The 20,721-nt window shown below is 36.9% G+C and overlaps 1 protein-coding gene across 1 annotated transcript in view; it reads left to right on the top strand.

Moving 5' to 3' along the window:
• LOC117997144 (uncharacterized) overlaps positions 1–14,916 on the top strand; it is a 68,398-nt gene extending 53,482 nt beyond the window's left edge. Inside the window, exons 8-10 of the mRNA XM_034985318.2 lie at positions 10,392–10,510; positions 11,654–11,871; positions 14,772–14,916. Coding sequence (XP_034841209.2) covers positions 10,392–10,510; positions 11,654–11,871; positions 14,772–14,892 — 458 coding nt within the window. The 3' untranslated portion in view covers positions 14,893–14,916. The remainder of the gene's footprint in view (positions 1–10,391; positions 10,511–11,653; positions 11,872–14,771) is intronic.
• The last annotated feature ends 5,805 nt before the right edge of the window (positions 14,917–20,721 follow it).

Genomic DNA, 20,721 nt, shown 5'->3' with positions numbered 1-20,721 from the left:
AGTGTGGCTAATTCCTTTGTACACAATCTCTTAACTAAACTAAAATATCACGTCTAAATCTATTGCTATCCCTTTCATAATGTTGCTTGCGGAAAAGGAAAGCACTAGATTTAGCCCTGTTAATTTAGTTTAGTTTAGAGATTGTGTACTAGAGAATCGGCCCCATTATTTCACTAAAACTCACATATTAAATTCAAAGAGTAGGTATTTATGTCGCGTAGGGTGTAGGTGTACGTAGGTAGGTATTTATCTTTTCGCCTTCTTGGCGTTTCGTTTAGTAAAGCGACAAAGCAAAATCTACACGCTAAGCTGCACAATTTAGAGGCCTCATGGAGAGCTATTCTTCAAAAAAATCAGAGCTAACTTACTGTTTTGGTCTGTGGTTTTAACGATGTTCAACTTTTGTTTCTAAACTTCTTCATAAACAGCTTAGACTATAGAGAATAGATAAACAGTAGGTAAGTTTTAGATCTTGTCTTTACCATCGTGCATTCGACAGTCTTCTTTACAATAATCGTCTTTTTCTTGAACATTGGCATCCGCTAAAAAAGGATTTTTGAAAATTCAACCCATAAAGGGGTGAAATAGGGGTTTGGAATTTGTGTAGTCCACGCCGACGAAGTTGCGAGAATAAGCTAGTTATTAATAATATTATAACTGCGAAAGTGTTGTGAGATAGCTTGCATCTCGAAGAGGAATATAGACTTCTTTTTATCCCGGAAAATCAAAGAGTCCCACAGATTAAAAAAATCTAAATCCACGCGGACGAAGTCGCGGGCATCATCTCGTTTCTAATAAGGCGGTTTTTTTTGCATTGCTTAACTACTTATGAATATTATCATACTAATTTACTTACTTTATTTTTGATGAATATAACATAGCGTTTAAAATCCAAGTTAAATTAAAACGTAATATCATCGTAGGTAAGAAGTGTATTAAGGAGTTATGGGGCACTAACGTCCCCACTGAATGTTCAGATGTCGATATCACCCATATAAACACCTACTGTCACAAAATATAGTCCCCTAAGGTAATTCCCAAAGGCGGCGAAAATAATAACTTCCTTCTCGCGAAAAATCTGTTCGCGATAAAACGTGATTAAATGTGGGGAGGGATCTGAAATGAAATTCCGATCTTGCCCCAAAATTTTACATATGATATTTCAACTTGGATATCCTGAAACCATCTTTGAACACCAATTGTATTCGTTCACACTCTAATAAAAGAGATTTCAATATCTATCTTTCCGGTTTTAGTGAAAGATGAAAAGAGGTCAGGGATTTTTATCTTTTATTCAAAAATTCAGAGAATTTTCACCCATTGTTTTATAATCTTCTTAAACCAAATATTGACTATCAAAAATCGTTTTTAGTTTTTAGGTATTGTGGACGAGAGGCGAAAGTTTTTCTAATAATTTTAACGCTCGCGTGTAGCGTTTATAATTCGTAGGTATAACGTACGGTCTAGGTACATATTATTATCACTATCCATATTATTAATGCGAAAGTGTGGTTGTTTGTTGGATTATTAGTTTGCTGGGTTGTCCTTCAATCACGTCGCATCGGAGCAACGGATCGACGTGATTTTTTGCAATATATTTTAAGACCTGGAGATTGATGACACTCTGCCAGGATACTTTTTATCCTGGAAAACAGAGAGTTTTGAACACACTTTTGCATTTATAATATGGGTTGATTTTTATGAAATGTTTTCCTTTATGCCGACTGTTTATCCTATCAATATCACAGCTTATTGAACGATCGTCATCACGATACTCTGAATTCTAATTGACCCAATTACACCGCATTGTCCGGTTAATTTGATCCTGAGATGATTTATGGATCATTCATGAGGAAATTACCCATTTGAGAGGTTTTAAGTAAGTATTAGGAATCAACGCTAGTTAGTCTATTAGTCTATATAAATAAAAATCAATGGGGCCGATTCTCTAGGCGGTTTTCTAATTTTAAAATGTCTAATATTAGACTTAGAAAGGTGTGTTATTCTGAAAACCCACTTAAATGACAGGTCTAACCTAAAATTGAATTTGACAGCACTAAACTATTCAATTTAGATTTTAAAGAGCAAAAGTTATTCTGTTGCACGAACTAAATGCCTAAATTAAGAAACGTCAACCTAAAATTTTCTAAAATTAGAGTGGACCTCGCGAGGTGCCCACTAAATTTAAAGAGTCTGCTTAAATGGCAAAATGGACGTGTTTTGAAAGAAATATTTTTATTTGAGTTTAGAATTGTTATATTTAAGATAAAAAAAGTGTCTTTTAAGTGTTTTAATTTAATTTAAACTTTATAAAATGGAAATATACGTGGTTTCTCTGGCTCGTCGTTAATTCGCAAAAATAATTAGGTTGGTTATCTACTTTGTTGTCTAAGAGTATCAGACACCTCCACAGACATCCTGGCGGCTTCAGCAAGGCAAACCTAAGATCCTTAAGTCTCCTTATTTCTTAACTAGCAAGTGGCAGTTGTTCGAAAATCCTGTGGGACTAGGATACTTTTCTGTAGGTACTTAGCTTACCTACCTACCTAATAAAAGTAGCCTATAAGTATATCCTTCACTAGTATGTGTCCTTGTGAAAAATCTCTGTGCCCAACTAGGTTAGATGCATAAAGGAACATACCCAGAGACAAAAACTTGCATAGGTAGCTACCTAAATATTAGTGTTAACAAAATCTTTGCTAATTAGGTATGCCAAGGTAAAACTTGATGCCTTGTTATCATTATCAATGAGATTAATTCCTACTACCTACGACTTATTGCTAAACATATCAAAAATAAAGCAGAATAAGTGTGGTGGTAGAGTAGGTACTTATAATAAAGTTTAAGTTCTAAAATCTTAATGAGTTCACCTAAAGGTTTATTTATAGGCTAAATTAACAGATTTTACATTTAGTTATGTCTTATACTTACATACCCCTAGTATTGAACTAAGTACTTGAGTAGTACCCAGTTACTTCTTTATTTTCAACTCAGTAGATACCTACCTGCTTGAAAGACTACCTATTACCTGCATAAGTAGGTACTTGCTAACTACAGTACAGTATAGATAACTACAACTAACTGACTTAGCCTGGGTTCACTTTAATCATCTGATAAGTTTTAGTTGAGAAGTACCTAGTAGATACATCTTGTAATTCCTAAACATATCATGATAGGATCTTGTTGAGTTTACCTATATAGGTATACCCATACCCATATGGGTATCACATTTCAGGTTAACTAGCTGACCTGCCTGAGTTGTACCTGCCCCAGCTTTGTTCGGGTGGAATAAGTACCTATGTAAGTATCTGAAAATTATGTCGTAGTGGTCTATATACCTACTTAAAGTAAACGTTCCTTACATGCAAATTCTCAAGTTTTTAAACTCAGCAGCTTAATAAATTACTAGACTCAGGAGTCAGCAGCTTATATGCTGATGTCAGTCAGTCAGTTTATATTTTTACATTTACATAATATGTACAGAAGAGAGAGAAAAGCTAGGACTTCTCCATAACGTCCTCAAAAATGTGTGAAGTCTGCCAATCCGCACTTGGTCAGTGTGCTACATTTTGGCCAAAACACCTTATTCTGAGAGGTGGGTCGTGCTCAGTAGTAGTGACCCGGCGATGGATTGATAATGATGATGATGATGTACTGACCTAGCTACCTGCCTTTAGGTCAACGGGAAGTATAGGGTACTTCCCGTTGACCTTGGGTTTCTTGACAGACAACAAAGTGATCCTATAATGGTTCCTTTTGAGGTATGGAACCCATAGTTAGAAGAGAAATAACGTCAAAAAATAATTTGATTTCTTTTATCTTTTCTAGATCTATTTTATTGAAAACTAGCTGACTAAAGTTTTCTACACATACCTATAATTCTAAAAATTAATACAGAAATCTATAGACTCAACCTTTATTTAGTTTGAAATCTATAGATCTCTGACTTTGCATAGACTTAAGATACTGATAAAAGAGACAGAGTTATATCATTGGCATAAATCTGTCTCGTTTTAACCGAAACTTAAGTCAGAGCAAAGTCAAAGTATGCTCTCTACACATATATGCTTAAAGTATTATGTTTTAACTATGTCTAGTCTGAGCTAATTCAAAGTATAGGTACTCTATAGATTTTAGCCAAAGAATATGCAAACCTCAAAAAATGTTTTTATAATTGTTATGGCGAAGTCTGCATTGAAATTGATATAAATAGGGACTGAAAACTAATTTTGAACTATTTATACCTATAGATTATAAATTTCATTTTCAGGTAGTAGTAGTAGTACAACTTAGTCATACTACAGCTGCTCAGTATGATGGAGGCAAGAATTTCCTAACAAAAGCAAGAAAACTTCAATCAGATGATTAACAATTACTTTTATTAAATAAAATAATAAAATAATAAACAAATGTTTCATTCTGTACTGTACATAATTAATATTTATTTCAATAACATTTAAATAAAAATTAAGTTTAGAAAACAACTGTTCATTTTTGGTAGATGAGTGACGGAACATCTTTTTAACTCGCAGACTCCTTATACTTGGTTTCATGAAATGGGCTGAAATAAAAATTATCAACGTTGAAAGTTTGTTATGATGATGTGTTCAAAGGTCTAATGTATGCTACACTTCAATTTTTTGCTATGCATACTAGCTGTTTTCTATGCAATTAAGCATCACTTTCTTTAACGGTGAACCAAACCATTGTGAGGAAACATACATGCCTGAGAGTTCTCCATAGTGTTCTCAAAGGTGTGTGAAATCTGTCAATCTGCACTCGGCCAGAGTGGTGGACTATGGCCAAACTTCCCGTTTTGAGAGGAGACCCCTGCTCAGTAGTGAGCCGGCAATTAGTTGATCGTGTGATGATACTAACTGTCGCCTGTAATTATTATTTTTATATAGGTATGCTACACTTCCATTTTCTGCTATATTATAATATGTACTAGCTGTTTAATAAGCAATTAAGTATCACTTTCTTTAACCATGAAGGAAAACATTGTGAGGAAACCTACATGCCTGAGAGTTCTCCATAGTGTTCTCCAAGGTGTGTGAAGTCTGTCAATCTGTGGACTATGGCCATACTCTTCTCATTTTGAGAGGTGAGCTGGCAATGAGTTGATCATTATGATGATACCAGCTGTTACCTGTTATTATTATTATTATACACGTAGGTATATACATTCAATCTTGATCTTGTAAGTACTTTCATGCCTTAAATCACATTACCGCCTTAGTTTGTTGAATTCATAGCAGAATTCATGGATACCTCGTTCCACGTCCATACACGCCAGATTTGTAAGTATACCGCCAAGTTTCAGAACTTCCTCGCTGTATATTCCTTTACCTGTATATTCAATGTACTCTGTGGCAGTCAGTTATTTAGAATGATTGCTTTTCATCTGTTTGCATTGATTTCCTTATTAGCAAGAGTTTGACAATTAGGTACCTCGGTGATTTCGAGGTAAGGTAGGTAGGTAAGATTCCAAGCAAAATTCTTTGCTTTTATCTATTTTATGCACATAACCACTATTTTCACAAAGTTTTGTAACAAAAACTAAGATTCTTTAACCACAAAACATAAAGAAATTAGGTTAGAAATTATATTTGCAACAAAAATAATAGATCAGTTTTCTAACTGGTTTTACGGCTCTGGGTTCTAGCACTTTTGATCAAAGACTTAAGCCTACTTCACACGATAAAATGAACAAAACTTCAATTTTCGACACTTTTATTGTGATTCGACCTAAATAAATCAAGTAAAGTTATTATTTTTGTATTTCAAGTAACATCGTTCGATATTTTTCGCAAAAAAATAGTTTTAAGATTAAAGGGGAAAATCAAACACAACATTAGTGCAGTTCTTGTTATCTTAAATAGCAACACTTACTATTCAATTCAAACGTCATTTTAGACGGCCATTTAGGATGTTTAAATTTAGTTGAAGCAAAATTGCGAATGCAGCTTAGAAATAGAAATCCTAAAATTAAAGAATCTAAAATTTAGTTTAGGTTTAGGTTAGGGTACAACAGAATTAGCGCCAATGTTTGTATTTCTATGTTCTATGCGTTGCTAAACCATTGTTCAGATTGTGATGAAACTTTGGTAGGGTATTCTGAAGACGTCCATGAAGGTTTCTGGACAAAAAAAATTTTTTTTTAATCCTGATGCTGTAGGTTATGCAGATTCTGGAACTATTCATAGTGAATTAATATTGTAGGTACCATGCAACGACTTCATGATTAGACTTCAAGATCCAACTCTTCAACTCTGATGATGCAGGGTTAAATGATGATGCCTGACAGAAGAATTCCGATGGACTGGGTTGGATTTTCAAAGCTACGTCAGGTCTTCGAATCGTCGATATCGCAAAGCCTTAAGACTAAGGTCTTCAATGAGTGTGCCCTATCTGTAATAATGTCGTATGGAGCGGAAACGTAGACACTGACAGTTGACCACGTGAACAAAATAAAAATTGTTCAGCTATGTTGGGTACCATTACCATTCTCAAAAAATGAAATGTGTTTAGTCTTAAAACATCAGAAGCTAGTTTCGTTTTCCAACCTTTTCCTTAAAAGTAAAATTTAGAGCATATCTTTTGATCTATTTTGTGCACATTTGCGTTCTAAGTTTCGTGTTAAAGAAATTACCGAATATTCGAATATCGCAAATTTTTTATTCGAGTATTCGACCCAGTTTATTATTCGAATTATTCGAATGCAAGCCCTAGTCATAGTTTTCAGTCATAATATAACATATACACATAAGCATTATGATATCACAAATCATAATCAATGATTTATTGATTTAATTATGATTTTTCTTTATAAAATGAGGTCATAACAATAATGTACAATGTAACATGTAGTAGGTACCTAGCAGACAATGTAGATACATACTCAGCATATATTATTACTGAAACCCCAAGACGATTGTCTGAAAGAAATTGCGCTATAACGACAAGACTGCCATAAATACAATTTAGTCTTAGCAGTGTATTTTATGTAGGGTCTTGTTTTTTGTAAACACGTACAATAAGTATGTACCTACTCGTACGTAGGTATATTCTTTGGCTCCTTTAATTTTATCTGTTCTTTTTTCATTGAGTAATAGGTATATACCTCATAGAGCCTCAATAGCTCAACCGGTAAAGGAGTGGACTGAAAACCGAAAGGTCGACGGTTCAAACCCCGCCCGTTTGCACTATTGTCGTACCTACTCCTAGCACAAGCCTGACGCTTAGTTAGAGAGGAAAGGGGAATATTAGTCATTTAACATGGCTAATATTCTTTAAAAAAAAAAAACGTGTAGGTTATATGGGTATGACTGGCGAACCCCTGTGTAAACACAAAAGTTTATTTCATTCAACAATATTAGAGCCATGAGAGGTTTTATATGAGTAAATTTATGTCTTTTTCATGTACATATCGCCGCGAAAGCGTATTTTACGATTTTCCAAGCTGAACTTGCAATGAAAATTGGATTTCCCGAAAATTATACAACTGCACAGTTTTTTAAGTATAATATTGCGTTTGATCTGAAACTTTCATAATAAGTAACATTACGTCTTAATGATAACAAACTAGCAATAAAGATAACTATATAAAGTCACTTCTTCGATTAGGCACCTACCTACTTACTTACCTATAGCCTATAGGTACTAAGTATACAAATATTTATTACTAGCCCGCGACTACGTCCGCGTGGAATTAGGTTTTTTAAAATCCGTGGGAACTCATTGATTTTCCCGGATAAAAAGTAGCCTCTGTCACTCTCCAGGTCTTTATCTATACCCATGCAAAAATCACATCAATCCGTTGCACCGTTGCGACGTGATTGAAGGATACTGATTTGCACACATATTTTAAAGTCGGGCGAGACGTAACGCCTATAAGGACCAGTCGATCGCCTGCACTAAACAAAATACTAATTACATACTACATAGATACTTCAAATTATTCTTAGTAGTACCTACCTAAGAGAGCAATTGTGCGGTCAATTTTTTTTTTTTTTGTCGTAAAGTACTGACACTAGTACTTTACTACCATTACAATCTAGCCTATGAGAGAGGCTAATAAGCAATTTTATATTAACCTAAACTTATAAACGTACTTATACCTAAGAATCAGTCCATTGACTTAGCTTAGTTTATAGTTAAGATACCTTATTGGAAGACACTTTGTTCTTGTGTTCTTAAAATTGCACTAGCACTAGTCTTTCACTTTGTTCGTGTGATCTTTGATTTGCACTAGCACTACACTTTCACTATAGCTACACTAGCTCAAAAGGCTTAGTCCTCTTAAGTCTACGTATTAGGTCTGTGTTGTCGAGGAGCTGGATAGCCTCGATGTTAACATGTTCATGGAGCCTACGTTCGTGGGATTTAGCGTGTTTGCTAATAGCTGTGTCCACGTGCGGTCAATAACTTCCCAATTTAACGAACGACTCTTCATGACTAATAGAAAAGGCGTCAATTGATTTCTATTTGGACTACTTATTGATTTGTTTGTGGTAGGTATCAAAGTAGAATGTACGAGTACCTAAGTAGAAAAGTGCTGCCGTTAGGTTGCCTTTCCAATCTACTTTTATATTCTATCGTATAAGTTCTAAAAAGTAATGACATACCGTGATCAGTGAAAACCCAAGGACTGTGTCACTTTATAGGATATGCCCGCGACTTCGTCCGCATGGACTACACAAACAAACCCCTCGTTTTAAAACGCTTATATGGATTGAATTTTCAAAAATCCTTTCTTAGCGGATGTCTAGGTCATAAATAGCTATCTGCATGCCAAATTACAGCCCGATCCGTACCTACCTATTAAATTGCAAAACTAATGCTAATTAATTCTAAATAATTATAAATTTATTACAGGTGAAAACAGGACACTTTTTTGTTATGATCTTTCAGGACTTTTGTATTATCTTTTTGTTGCGTATTCTTTACTGATATATTTACCAGCTTTGTCTTTTGTGACCAAGATCAAGCGCAAGATCATAAAATTTCGTATTCATTTCTCTCTGATTTTTTTTAAATCTTCCATTTGATTGCAAGTTAGGTATATTCTGTTCTGACCCGGCGAACTTCGTACCGCCTAACAGAGTCGATTCACTTATTTAAAAAAATTCTCTTAGTAAGAACCATCCTCGTACTTCAAGGAATATTATAAAAAATTATTAGCGAAATCGGTTCAGCTGTTCTCGAAATTTGCGATCAGCAACACATTTAGTGATTAATTTTTATATATAGAGATTGTCAAACAAATTACTTACCTGATATCATTTCGAATATTGTGTGGATTTCTTGGACAGTAAATTCATTTAGCCCTTCTGAGAGATTCGAAAAATATTTCTTAAGGTTTACCATTCGTCCATTCCTTTGTATTCATTCCTATTTCCTTGACGTATTATTATAATAATATTGTAACCTCTAGGGATCAGAGTCCATCTTCCAAATTCTATTTAATTAAATTTTCACCCATGAGGCCGAATATTTAAAGGCAATTTAGATGTTTCCATCGATCTGTTTTTTCTTCATTATAATATGCATTGTCAATAAAAGCGCCTTCAAGCGAATGGTGGTATTACCTACTATACTCATAGTACTTAAAGCCAGAATCAATCGCACATGAATAGGCCTACGAATTGCTTCTGAACCGATACAAATCGATGTACGCCCACTTACACTCTACATGGCTTTGTTTTTTGTCATACTAAGAAATGCTGCGGTTTGCATTGTGCTTTAAATCCATACAAAACTATGTACTTATAACGCTAAAAATTTTACTCCTCACGCGCCATTTTAACTTTATGTGTCAAATTTCATGTTAAAAGTACGATTTTAGTCCTTATTTCAAAGGTGAACCGTACTTTTGACATGACAGTTGACCCATAGAGTTAAAATGACGCGTGAGGCGTGATTTTGTATGGACTATATTGCAAAGGATACATTGTCAAGTTGGACCAAAGAATCAACTTTGAAAAATACGTTGCGTGCACTTCTTGCGGCTCCCTATGCCTCTCGTCTTGTGGTACCTATAATATTATGAAGTTTTTGGTACTAAACAAATATAAGTATCACTACCCAATACCCATGATATTATAAATGCTTATGGTTTGTTCTTCAATCACGCCGCCGATTTTTGGCATGGATATAGTTAACTCGGAGAATGGGCTAGGTACCTACCTACTTTTTAATTTTGTATCCCGGAGAGTCAAAGAGTTCTCAGGGGATTTTGAAGCTCATACTCGCGACTTCGTCCGCATGGTACACCATGCAGCTTAGTCCAAGTCCAAATCGCTAGCTTTAAGTGATATAGCTAACAAAAAAATTGTCAAAGACCGAAAAATATAAAATGATAAGTACCTCCTTAATCGTTTAATATTTAGATAACATCACGCTGGTAGAGTCAATGGCTATTCTTCAGTACTTGGAGGAAACACGTCCAACTCCCAACCTAGTGCCCAACACGCCACTCCTGAGGGCGCGAATGAGAGAAATATGTGAGGTAAGAAACGATGTCATGGGTATTTAGCGTAATGAGTACTTACTTACCATACATTGCAATTCAGACAGAAATCTTTAAAAAAAATTCATATTTGGATTCCGTCTGCATGCATGCATTTGTTGCATTTCCGGATAAAAGACTCAGACGTCCGGAGTCCGGATATAAAGGGTTTAGGATATTCAATTTAGCTATTCTATTAATTGAATTCGATTCAACAAACTAATATAAGGCATGATGTGGGCGCGGATAAGATAGCTTTTATTATCAACTACATATAAATAATATTATATGAATACCTACCTTTTTTTGGTTCCAAGTGGAAATTCTCATAAGCCGGGTTCCCATAAGAAAACGGGCTATGTGAGATTTTTACCTACTAAAATCCCCTCGGCGTGGCGACCTTCAACGCAATTAGGAAGCTCCGAGATCTCATAAAATGAACGGATCGGTGACACCCATGCGCGACCACAACCCCCTTCGGTCTCATCCCGAAGGAAGCGGCCCTTCATACAATGTCATACCTGCTACAATTCTTTCAACCGTGCCCTGTCTATTACGGGCATGGCAAAATGTAAATCATCTCGATGCATCATCGTCTATGCACGAGATTTAGCAAGGAGATGGGCACAAAGTTCTTCCTCTGTCAAAACTGGACACACAACTTAGAACTGTAGAATTCTGGCTGTGGCTGCTGTGGTATCGATGTTAAATGAAACTTCTCAATAATTGTTTAGCGAACTCCGTTTTACTTTTGAAAATTGAAAGTTTAATTAGATAAGTCCGACACAAATGCGACATTCAACGAAGGAATCGCTGGAAGCTTTTTTATATTTTTTTATCCAGATACAAGTTAGCCTTTGACTGCAATCTCAAGCATCCCACCAGACCAGCCTACCACTGTAGTTTGAAAGCTGCAGTGTGACTATGGCAATCATCTCTGACCAACACTCTTCCTATTGGCTACAATGTATTGTTGCTACAAACTTACCACAAATTCAGAATAATGATTTATGCAGCTTTTACAGAATCGACCAGCGGACCATCTTTGATCGCAAGGCGTTGCGGAATTTTCTCCAGTTTTTATTTTCCCCGAACCTTCCAGAAGTTTATTGCGACCGGAACTGATTGATTTTCTGTTTTCAGACAATCGTATCAGGTATACAGCCATTACAAAATGTTGGCTTGAAGGCCCATTTCAGCAGTGCAGAGCAATATACAAATTTTACCAAATATTGGACGGAAAGGGGGTTACAAACCCTAGAAGATTTGCTGCAGAGAACTGCCGGCCGGTTCTGTGTGGAGGACAAATTGAGCATGGCTGACCTTTGTCTGGTGCCACAGTTGTACAATGCTGTATCAAGGTATACGTATAAGAAAGTTATTTCTTTTGTTAAGATCGATGTGACCTAGTAAGCAGCTAAGCACTGTGGATTTAGCTAGGTACTTGAAGCGCGTTGGGCATACTCAGGTGGAAAAAGCGCCGGAATAACCAGCTCTTAGTTTTAAGATATGATGTGTGGCATAGTTTGGTAAATAAACGTCTTTTCTTTCTTTCTTTCTATTTTAGAAGATTTTGTAGAACCATAAACTAAAAATACGTAACTACTTAGTTTTTTAGAATTTGTGAAAGCGTAAAGATAAGCTCCGAAAGTTCGGATAGCTTTCATTGGTGCAGACATGCACAAATCAGAGATACAAAATTACTAACCTCTCGGTACTCGTAAAAAGAAGTCCCTAGCTCAATTTTAGCTTAGTTCAGTTTTTTCTAATTTAGAAAATAGCATCGCTATAGTATGGAGCTCTGGTGATTTTGCTATTCTAACCCTAAGCCAGAGTAATTAAACATTAAGTACTTATACATTAAATAAAAAGATGTGTCTGACTGCCTTTTCTAAAGGGCATCACGCAGATCATCATTATCATCATGATCATTCCATCGCCGGCTATCTATAGAGCACGGGTCTCTTCTTCAGAGTGAGGAGGAAACTTCTCCTCTCAGAGTGAAAAGGATTTTGGCTATAGTCTAACCACGCTGGCCAAGTGCGAATTGACACTTCACACACATTATGGAGGCAGGCAGGTTTCCTCACGATGTTTTCCTCCACCGTTAAAGCTGTATTGTTGAAAGCAAGTGATATTTAATTGCTTAAAACGTACATAACTCCGAAAAGTAAGTGGAGCATGTCCAGGATCGAACTTCCGACCTCCGATTAAGAGGCGGACGTTCTAACCACTCGGCTATCACGGCTTCTACCACGCAGATATTGATGTCTATTTTCAACGAAATACCTAATTGCTACCCCCGATAGAATTGATTAATATAGATGAAATAGAATTTACGGCGTCTCCTTTGGGAAATTTAAAGGAGCAGCGTCATTATACTATGTTATTATGATAGGGATAACATCCTGACCTATACCAGCCCAATATTCAGTGACGTCTTCACCGTGCGTAGAGGACGAGTACCGAGCCTAAGTTTTGAATTTAACTAAAAACCGTTATCCATACTAATATTATAAATGCGAAAGTGTGTCTGTCTGTCTGCTAGCTTTTCACGGCTCAACCGTTCAACCGATTTTGATGAAATTTGGTACAGAGATAGCTTGCATCCCGGGGAAGGACATCTTATCATCATCAGCTTTTTATCCCGGAAAATTAAAGAGTTCCCACAGGATTTTTAAAATCCTTAATCCACGCGGACGAAATCGCGGACATCATCTAGTTTATGATAATTTCTTAAGAAGTTGAAAATTAATTTCGAGATCACTTCACTTCGCTCAGATAAGTTAGAACTTATTTTCCACTTTCGAAATAGCAAGGTGTATTTTACTTATATGTTTTTTTCTGTAAAAATTACGCCTAATTGTATGAAATTTAGAAAAAAGTCATTCGTTTCGCGCGAGCATTTGAAGTTCTGTATAGATAGGTAGGTAATAAAAAACCAGCTCGCTAAGTTCGTATTAGGTTATTCCCCAGCCATTTCCGCTTTGCTAGTGTCTTCTACATTATTATATTTAACAGTATAAGTACCTAGTAATGAGACTTTAACGAAACTCTATACACCATTTTAAAATTGAAATTTAAAAACAACAGACTGATACAAAATGATTAAAAAAATCATTAAATAAATTAGCAAATGACGTTACAACCATTAAAAAAGACTGAATAAAGTAGAATAATGTTAGAATTTGCACGTTTATTTTATGGTCCTACAACTAGGAGAATATCATCAAGTCCTCATACTCATAGAGCGGTTCAATGAGACCTACTTTTCAATTAGGCGCCTGTCCAAGCTTCATTGAATGAATTATTATTTTGGCTTTCTTCGTATGAATTTAGACGCTGTTAAAATCTAATAGGTAGGTATAGTAAAATTAGAACGACATGCGACATCTCTGTGATAGAATTGACATACATTTTTTAAACGAGATGGTACCTCCTACCTACCTATTAATATTATAGACGTCTGATGCAACCGCCGAATCTCGGTTTAGTGCGTTAGAGTAGTCATATTCTTGATAGTTTTTTAGGGTTCCGTACCTCAAAACGAAAAAAGGAACCCTTATAAGATCACTTAGTTGTCTGTCTGTCGATCGTGTCCGTCAAGCAACCTACAGGGTACTATCCATCGACCTAGAATCATGAAATTTTGCAGGTAGGTAGGTCTTATAGCACACATAAGAAAAATCTGAAAACCGTTAATTTGTGGTTACATCACAAACAAAAATTTAAATGTGTTCCTGAACAAATAATTAGTAGGTAAGTATTTCAACTTTCAAAGTAAGATTAATATACCAAGTGGGGTATCATAATAGGTATGAAACTTGATCTATAACATGTTTTTATTTATTTTTATGTATAACTAATAGTTTTTGATTTATCGTGCAAAATATGGGAAAAATACGACTGTAGTACGGAACACACGGTGACCGAGACTGAATCGCACTTTGCCGGTTCTTTTTCCTTTGACTTGTTTTTCTTTTTTAAGTAATTTGTTATGAAACAGTTTCTTTTTTGCTGTGTTTCATTATTATTATTAACAAGTTATTTTAGAACTTCAAATTTTCTAAATTGGGTTCAAGTTACACTACCTTTTGTATTTTAACATTTAAACTATCGTGAGTGTATCGCGTGCGTGAACTGACTCCTTACAAAAAGGCCCCCGGATGGGTTCGGAACTAGTCGGGCTAACGTCGACTAAACCCGTGAGTAAAGCCGGGTGTGAGATATGTACAATACCTTCTGTGTTGCTTGGTTACAGACACCAGTTGAGTTTGGAGACGTTCCCGGTGGTTTCACAACTTTACCAGACACTTTTAAAAGAAAAAAGTTTCAGCGACACTCACCCGGAGAAAATCAAACGGACAAAATTAACTAATTAAATAAATCTCGACTTTACGTAAATAGTTAGATGTTTTATTTATTTACCTCATTTTTTTATTCCTCTACAAGATCGCTACCTTGGACTACCTTGAATATAATCTCACGTGGTGGTAAGTAATGATGCAGACTTTAGACGGTAATGAGCTAACTTCCAAAAAGTATAGTAGCTTTATTAAACACACAGTGCATACCCCATACCAGTTTCTAGTTTCTACGCGGCTGGCGTACCAGAACCCTTGGCAGCATGACTTTGTCGGTATTGTGGTAACTAGACGCGCCCGAAGCCTCCCACCAGATCAGACCAGAGAAAAATTAGAAATCATAAATTCCCCAATTGCTTCTGTCAGAAATAGAACTCTTGACCTCCCTCTTATAAGACCACAGAGCTCACCACTGTGCCAAAAAGGTTGCCATAAAAAGGTATTGTTTTCCTTATAAGAAATAGGTCTATGTGCTTGTCTATGGTAGATACTAGAAACATTGACGGACAGAGAAACGAGTTAAATTTTTATATCAATTTCAACATTTTCAATTAATAACTAAATACATAGAATAGAGCTAATATTACCATCGCGAGGAAACCTGCATGCCTGAGAGTTCCCCATAATGTTCTGTGTATGTGAAGTCTGCCAATCCGCACTTAACCAGCGTGGTAAATTATGGCCACAAACCTTCTCATTCTGAGAGGAGACGTCGGTGCTCTGTAGTGAGCCGGGCATAGGTTGATCATGATGATGATGATATAGAGCTACGTTTGAGTTATCTAAATATATAAAAGGAAAAGGTGACTGACTGAATGACTGACTGACTGACTGACTGACTGACTGACTGACTGATCTATCAACGTACAGCTCAAACTACTGGACGGATCGGGCTGCAATTTGGCATGCAGATAGCTATTATGACGTAGGCATCCGCTAAGAAAGGGTTTTTGAAAATTCAACTCCTAAGGGGGTGAAATAGGGGTTTGAAATTTGTGTAGTCCACGCGGACGAAGTCGCGAGCATAAGCTAGTTATCAATAAAGATGAACCTAGGCTCCACTCCTTCACAGCTTTACGATACTCCGTACTGTAGGTACCTAGTACCTACCTACTCTAAATTAGTTAAAAGTTAAAACCTAGAACCCCGAGTGTAGCCCCTTCAAAAAGGTTGTGAATTTCTCTGATTTAGAATTAGATCGTCCATCAAAATAACAACAATAAACTATGCCGTATATTCAAATGAATTTGTGTATCAGACGACTTGGTCAGTGTGTCAAGGCTGACCTGCTTTAGGGACGCCAGTTCGAAGGGGCCAAGTATCGTAATATATCACAAAATTAAGACAGTATATGTACCATCGTGCCTACCTATTCCCTCCCTTAAAAATAAATTACTACCCACCCATTTATGAATGTGAAAGTGTGTTTGTTGGTTAGTCCTTCAATCACGTCTTGAAGGACAACAGGACTTTTGCATGGGTAGGTATAGTACGCGACAGGTCGAAATGGCAATCAGGGAGGGAACGCCCCGCATACTCGCACAGCCCCTGCGCTAACCCGGTGCGAGCGACGTGCGGGGGTGCGGGGCGCCCCTATAGTTTCGGAAAAGTGGCTGTGATCATACGGACGGATAGACAGACAGACATGACGAATCTATAAGGGTTCTGTTTTTTGCCATTTGGCTACAGAACCTTAACAAGCGGTCCCGCCCCGGCTTTGCTAGTAAAGTAAAGTGAAGGAAAACCAGATAAAATGTTTGTAAAGCTTTGGTATGATGGACATCGTCGCGCGTGATGTCGATTAAATTCTAATATCTATGCAATCCTTTGTGAATGTTTATTTTTAGGGTTCCGTACCTCAAAAGGAAAAACGGAACCCTTATAGTATCACTTTGTTGTCTGTCCGTCTGTCTGTCTGTCTGTCGGTCTGTCAAGGAACCTACAGGGTACTTCCCGTTGACCTAGAATCATAAATTTGGCAGGTAGGTACCTACGTCTTATAGCAGACATTCGGGGAAAAATCTGAAAACTGTGAATTTGTGGTTACATCACACAAAAAAAATTAAATTGTGATCATGAACTAATAATTTACATACATACTTAAGGGAATTTTTCTCATAGTCGTTTCATAGCTGACACCTAACCTCGAGAAAAAACCTACTTTCCAAATACCACCCTTATGGGCGAATTTTCCAAAAATCCTGAAACACGTATTTCTTCATTTGGGACCGAAACCCCAAATACCTTGAAACTAAACTTGAAAAATGACGGACTTTCATACAAAATTCCATCCCCCATTTAATCCACTTAGGGGTGGAATTTCGAAAAATCCTTTCTTAGTGGATACCTACTCTTTACAAAGAATAGACCATCCAAATTTCATGTCTTTAGGACCAGCGGTTTAGGCTGTGCGTTGATATATATGTCAGTCAGCCAGTCAGTCAGTCAGGACTGAATTTTATATACATAGATTATGAATAATGAATTTACTTTATTACATAACTTTTATCATAACATCTATGAATTTTTTGTCACGATTAGCCGCCTCTAATAGGCCTCGAAGAGACCCAGTAGATCCAGGCCATCCTAGCCCTGGCCGTACTGGGCCTCAGGGCAAATCCGCCACTGGTTATTGGTCTGTAGATTGTGGTTAGATATACATAGAAAAGATGTGTCTGCACTCTTCAGTGAGGGTGAAGAACCTTCGATGGTAGATAAATAGTAAAGGGAACACTTTGATATGTCGTTACTTTTAACGTCCATTTTATTTGAATCCCTTGTCTGCGATTTGGATTCGTGATAACATTTTGAATAATGGGATGTCCTTTGTTATAATGTTTTTTCATGTTATGTGAAGAAGGCGATATTATGATATACTATACCTACCTGATATCGATAGCTGATATTATGTAGGTATTGCAGTACCGAGTATGTAAGAACATTATAGTACGCGACAGGTAGAGATGGCAAGCGGGGTAGGGCGGGGAAACGCCTCGCACACCCGCACGTCACCCGTGCTATCCCGCATCGGGTTCGCGCGGGGCCTGTGCGGGTGTGCGGGGAGATCTCCCCCGATGGCCATCTTGATCTGTCGCGTACTATAGGTGTATAGACTGCGACAGGTTGAGATGGCAATGGGGTATGAGGTGGGGGGACGCCTCGCACACCCGCACGTCACCTGTGCTATCCCGCACTGAGTTAGCGCGGAGGCTGTGCGGGTGTGCGCGGCCTTCCCTCCCCGATTACCATCGCGACCTGTCGCGTAAGTACTATACTTTCGATGTAAGTTCTGTTCTACCTTCCTTCCGTGTAGCAGTATAGCTAATACGACTCCGTAATGCTTAAAAATTAATCTGGTAAACCTACCTAATATAAGAAGAAACTGACTGACTGACATGTCAAATTACAGCTCAAACTATACCTACAGTCCCTAGACGGATTTTGACGAAAGGCACAGGGGTAGCTTGCATCCCAGGCACTGACTTTTTACCTCTGGAAATCAAAGTTTTCTTACGGGATTATCCAAAATTTAAATCCACGCGGCATTATGTCATTCGTTTTTCACAGAAATATAGAAATAACACGCGCATAGTCCCGGGAAAATAGATAACCCCAGTTTTCAGCTCGTACGCTACCTACAACTAAATTCCATATTTCAGTTCTAATCCCACCCTAATCTGTCACAGGAACAGCTGGTGTGCCAATTAATTAACTCGGTTGACATCAAATCATAAACAATTCACGCATACCTAGTACTGTAAGTTACTTACTTAGTATTTATGTATTTCATCATCATTTTAGTGTAGGTAAACACGTTCATTATATCAACCTATAGCACAGAGTCTAATCTGAGTACTGAGTTGGTACCTACACGTATCCCAACGCACGCGACGTAGCAAAGCTGAAAGAGTTCTACTGTTTGACTTTGCAGAATAGTTCTTTTTGAACCTTGAAATGATATGGACTAAGAGCAAGCGAGGGCCAAACCTTTGTTATTTTATAATAACTAAAAGTTTCCCTGCGTATTGTCCCCATCAAAGGGAGGAACGATCAGCGACCATATGTACCCTGTACTGTATGAACCCTGTGTTGGTGACAATACGCAGATAAACTTACAGCTTTTATAAAATAACGAATGTCAGGCCCTTGCGGGCTCTCTCTTTTATAGAAAAGAGTTACGAAATTCATAGATGTAAGTATAATCTCTCTATAATAAACGGTGTATTTTATTTGTTAAATACGTACATAGGTACATACCTACAAGAATCAACTTGGTAATCTCTTTTCTCTGTACTTACAATACAATATTAAAACAAGCCGTAGATATTTTTTTTCTTCGTTACAAGTTAGCTCTTGACTGCGATCTCATCTGGTGATAAGTGATGATGCAGTCTTAAACTGGTGATAAGTGAAATGGGATAACTTGGAAAGGATATTAAACCCATACCGACCCCTTATCTGTTTCTACGCGGCATCGTACCGGAACCAACGCTGGCTCGCTTGGCGGCACGTCTTGAAATCAAATCAAGGCGGATTAGGCGGAAATCTTACCGTACTAGTTGATTGATGACGTTCTGAATTCAGAATTCTGATATACAAAACTGTTTTCCTACAACTAACAAAATTATTTTTAAAAAAACCTTCATTTTTTCGGCTGACTTCCATACTTTTAAGTAAGTACCTACCAACATTTCCTCCAACAAACAAATATTTCCTACAGAAGTATCAACAGATTTCGTCCAAAATATCATCCAATGGTAGATTTACTTGACGATTCAAAGCAATTGAGTATAATCTTAAGTAGTTTTAATTTTTTCGCAAAAATTGCAATTTTTCTCCTTTTAGCTCTGCTTTGGATAAAACAGAGCAGTATTTAAAGGTTCCCTTTTTAACTTTTGAATACGGAAAACTAAAAAGTAAAAATATTTTAATAAAACGAATACCAAACACTTTTCCATTTTTGCGTCTCCTTTTGGGCTATATTAAAATGTCCTAAGTCAACCCGAGGCGACCCTCATAATAGCCGCAAACGCCGCATTTATTCCGTGCACGCAAATTAAAGCCGCGATTCGCGCATATCTTGGCGCTATTAATTTTACTTTTATGAGTCATTTATTTTTGGAAAATATTTGTCTGTATTTACTTTAGGTAAGTATTGCTTTATTAAAGAGCTAGCTGATGTCCGCGACTTCGTACGCGTGGATTTAGGTTTGTAAAAATCCTGTGGGAACTCTTAAATTTCCCGGGATAAAAAGTAGCCTATGTCCTTCCGCGGGTTGCAAGCTACCTTTGTACCAAATTTCGTCAAAATCAGTTGAACGGTTGAGCCGTGAAAAGACAGACAGACACACTTTCGCATTTATAATATTAATATGGATTTCTTTTAATTTACAGGCTAGCGTTGGCAGCTAGTTATGATGCAGAAGATAGAGCGCACTTGTCTATTAGATGCTATTCACCCTTGACTTGACTTGAAATAGAGAACGAAACTGATAACCGGAAGACCGTTCCATGTCCTATAAAAAGTAGCCTATGTCACTCTCTAGGTCTTTAACTATACCCATGCAAAAAATCACGGTGATCCGTGGCTCCGCTGCGACGTGATTGAAGGACAAACCAACAAACCAACAAAGAAACACACTTTCGCATTTATAATATGGGTAGTGAATACATATATTTTACTTTACTTGTAAAGTAATAAATGAAATGTTAATCTATTAAACAAAGGAGCCGTCTGCTCTCATGACAACAACGCCTGTTTAATCGTAAACATCCAATTGGATTTGATACACCGTTATTCCAGGCGTCAATAACCTCTTCCCAAAACAAACAATTTTGTGAAAATGT

The sequence above is a fragment of the Maniola hyperantus genome, chromosome 4, assembly GCF_902806685.2.
Source record: "Maniola hyperantus chromosome 4, iAphHyp1.2, whole genome shotgun sequence".
In the NCBI taxonomy this organism is placed as follows: Eukaryota; Metazoa; Arthropoda; class Insecta; order Lepidoptera; family Nymphalidae; genus Maniola; species Maniola hyperantus.
The sequence above is the reverse complement of the archived record's forward strand: the minus strand, read 5'-3'. Positions and strand labels throughout refer to the sequence as shown.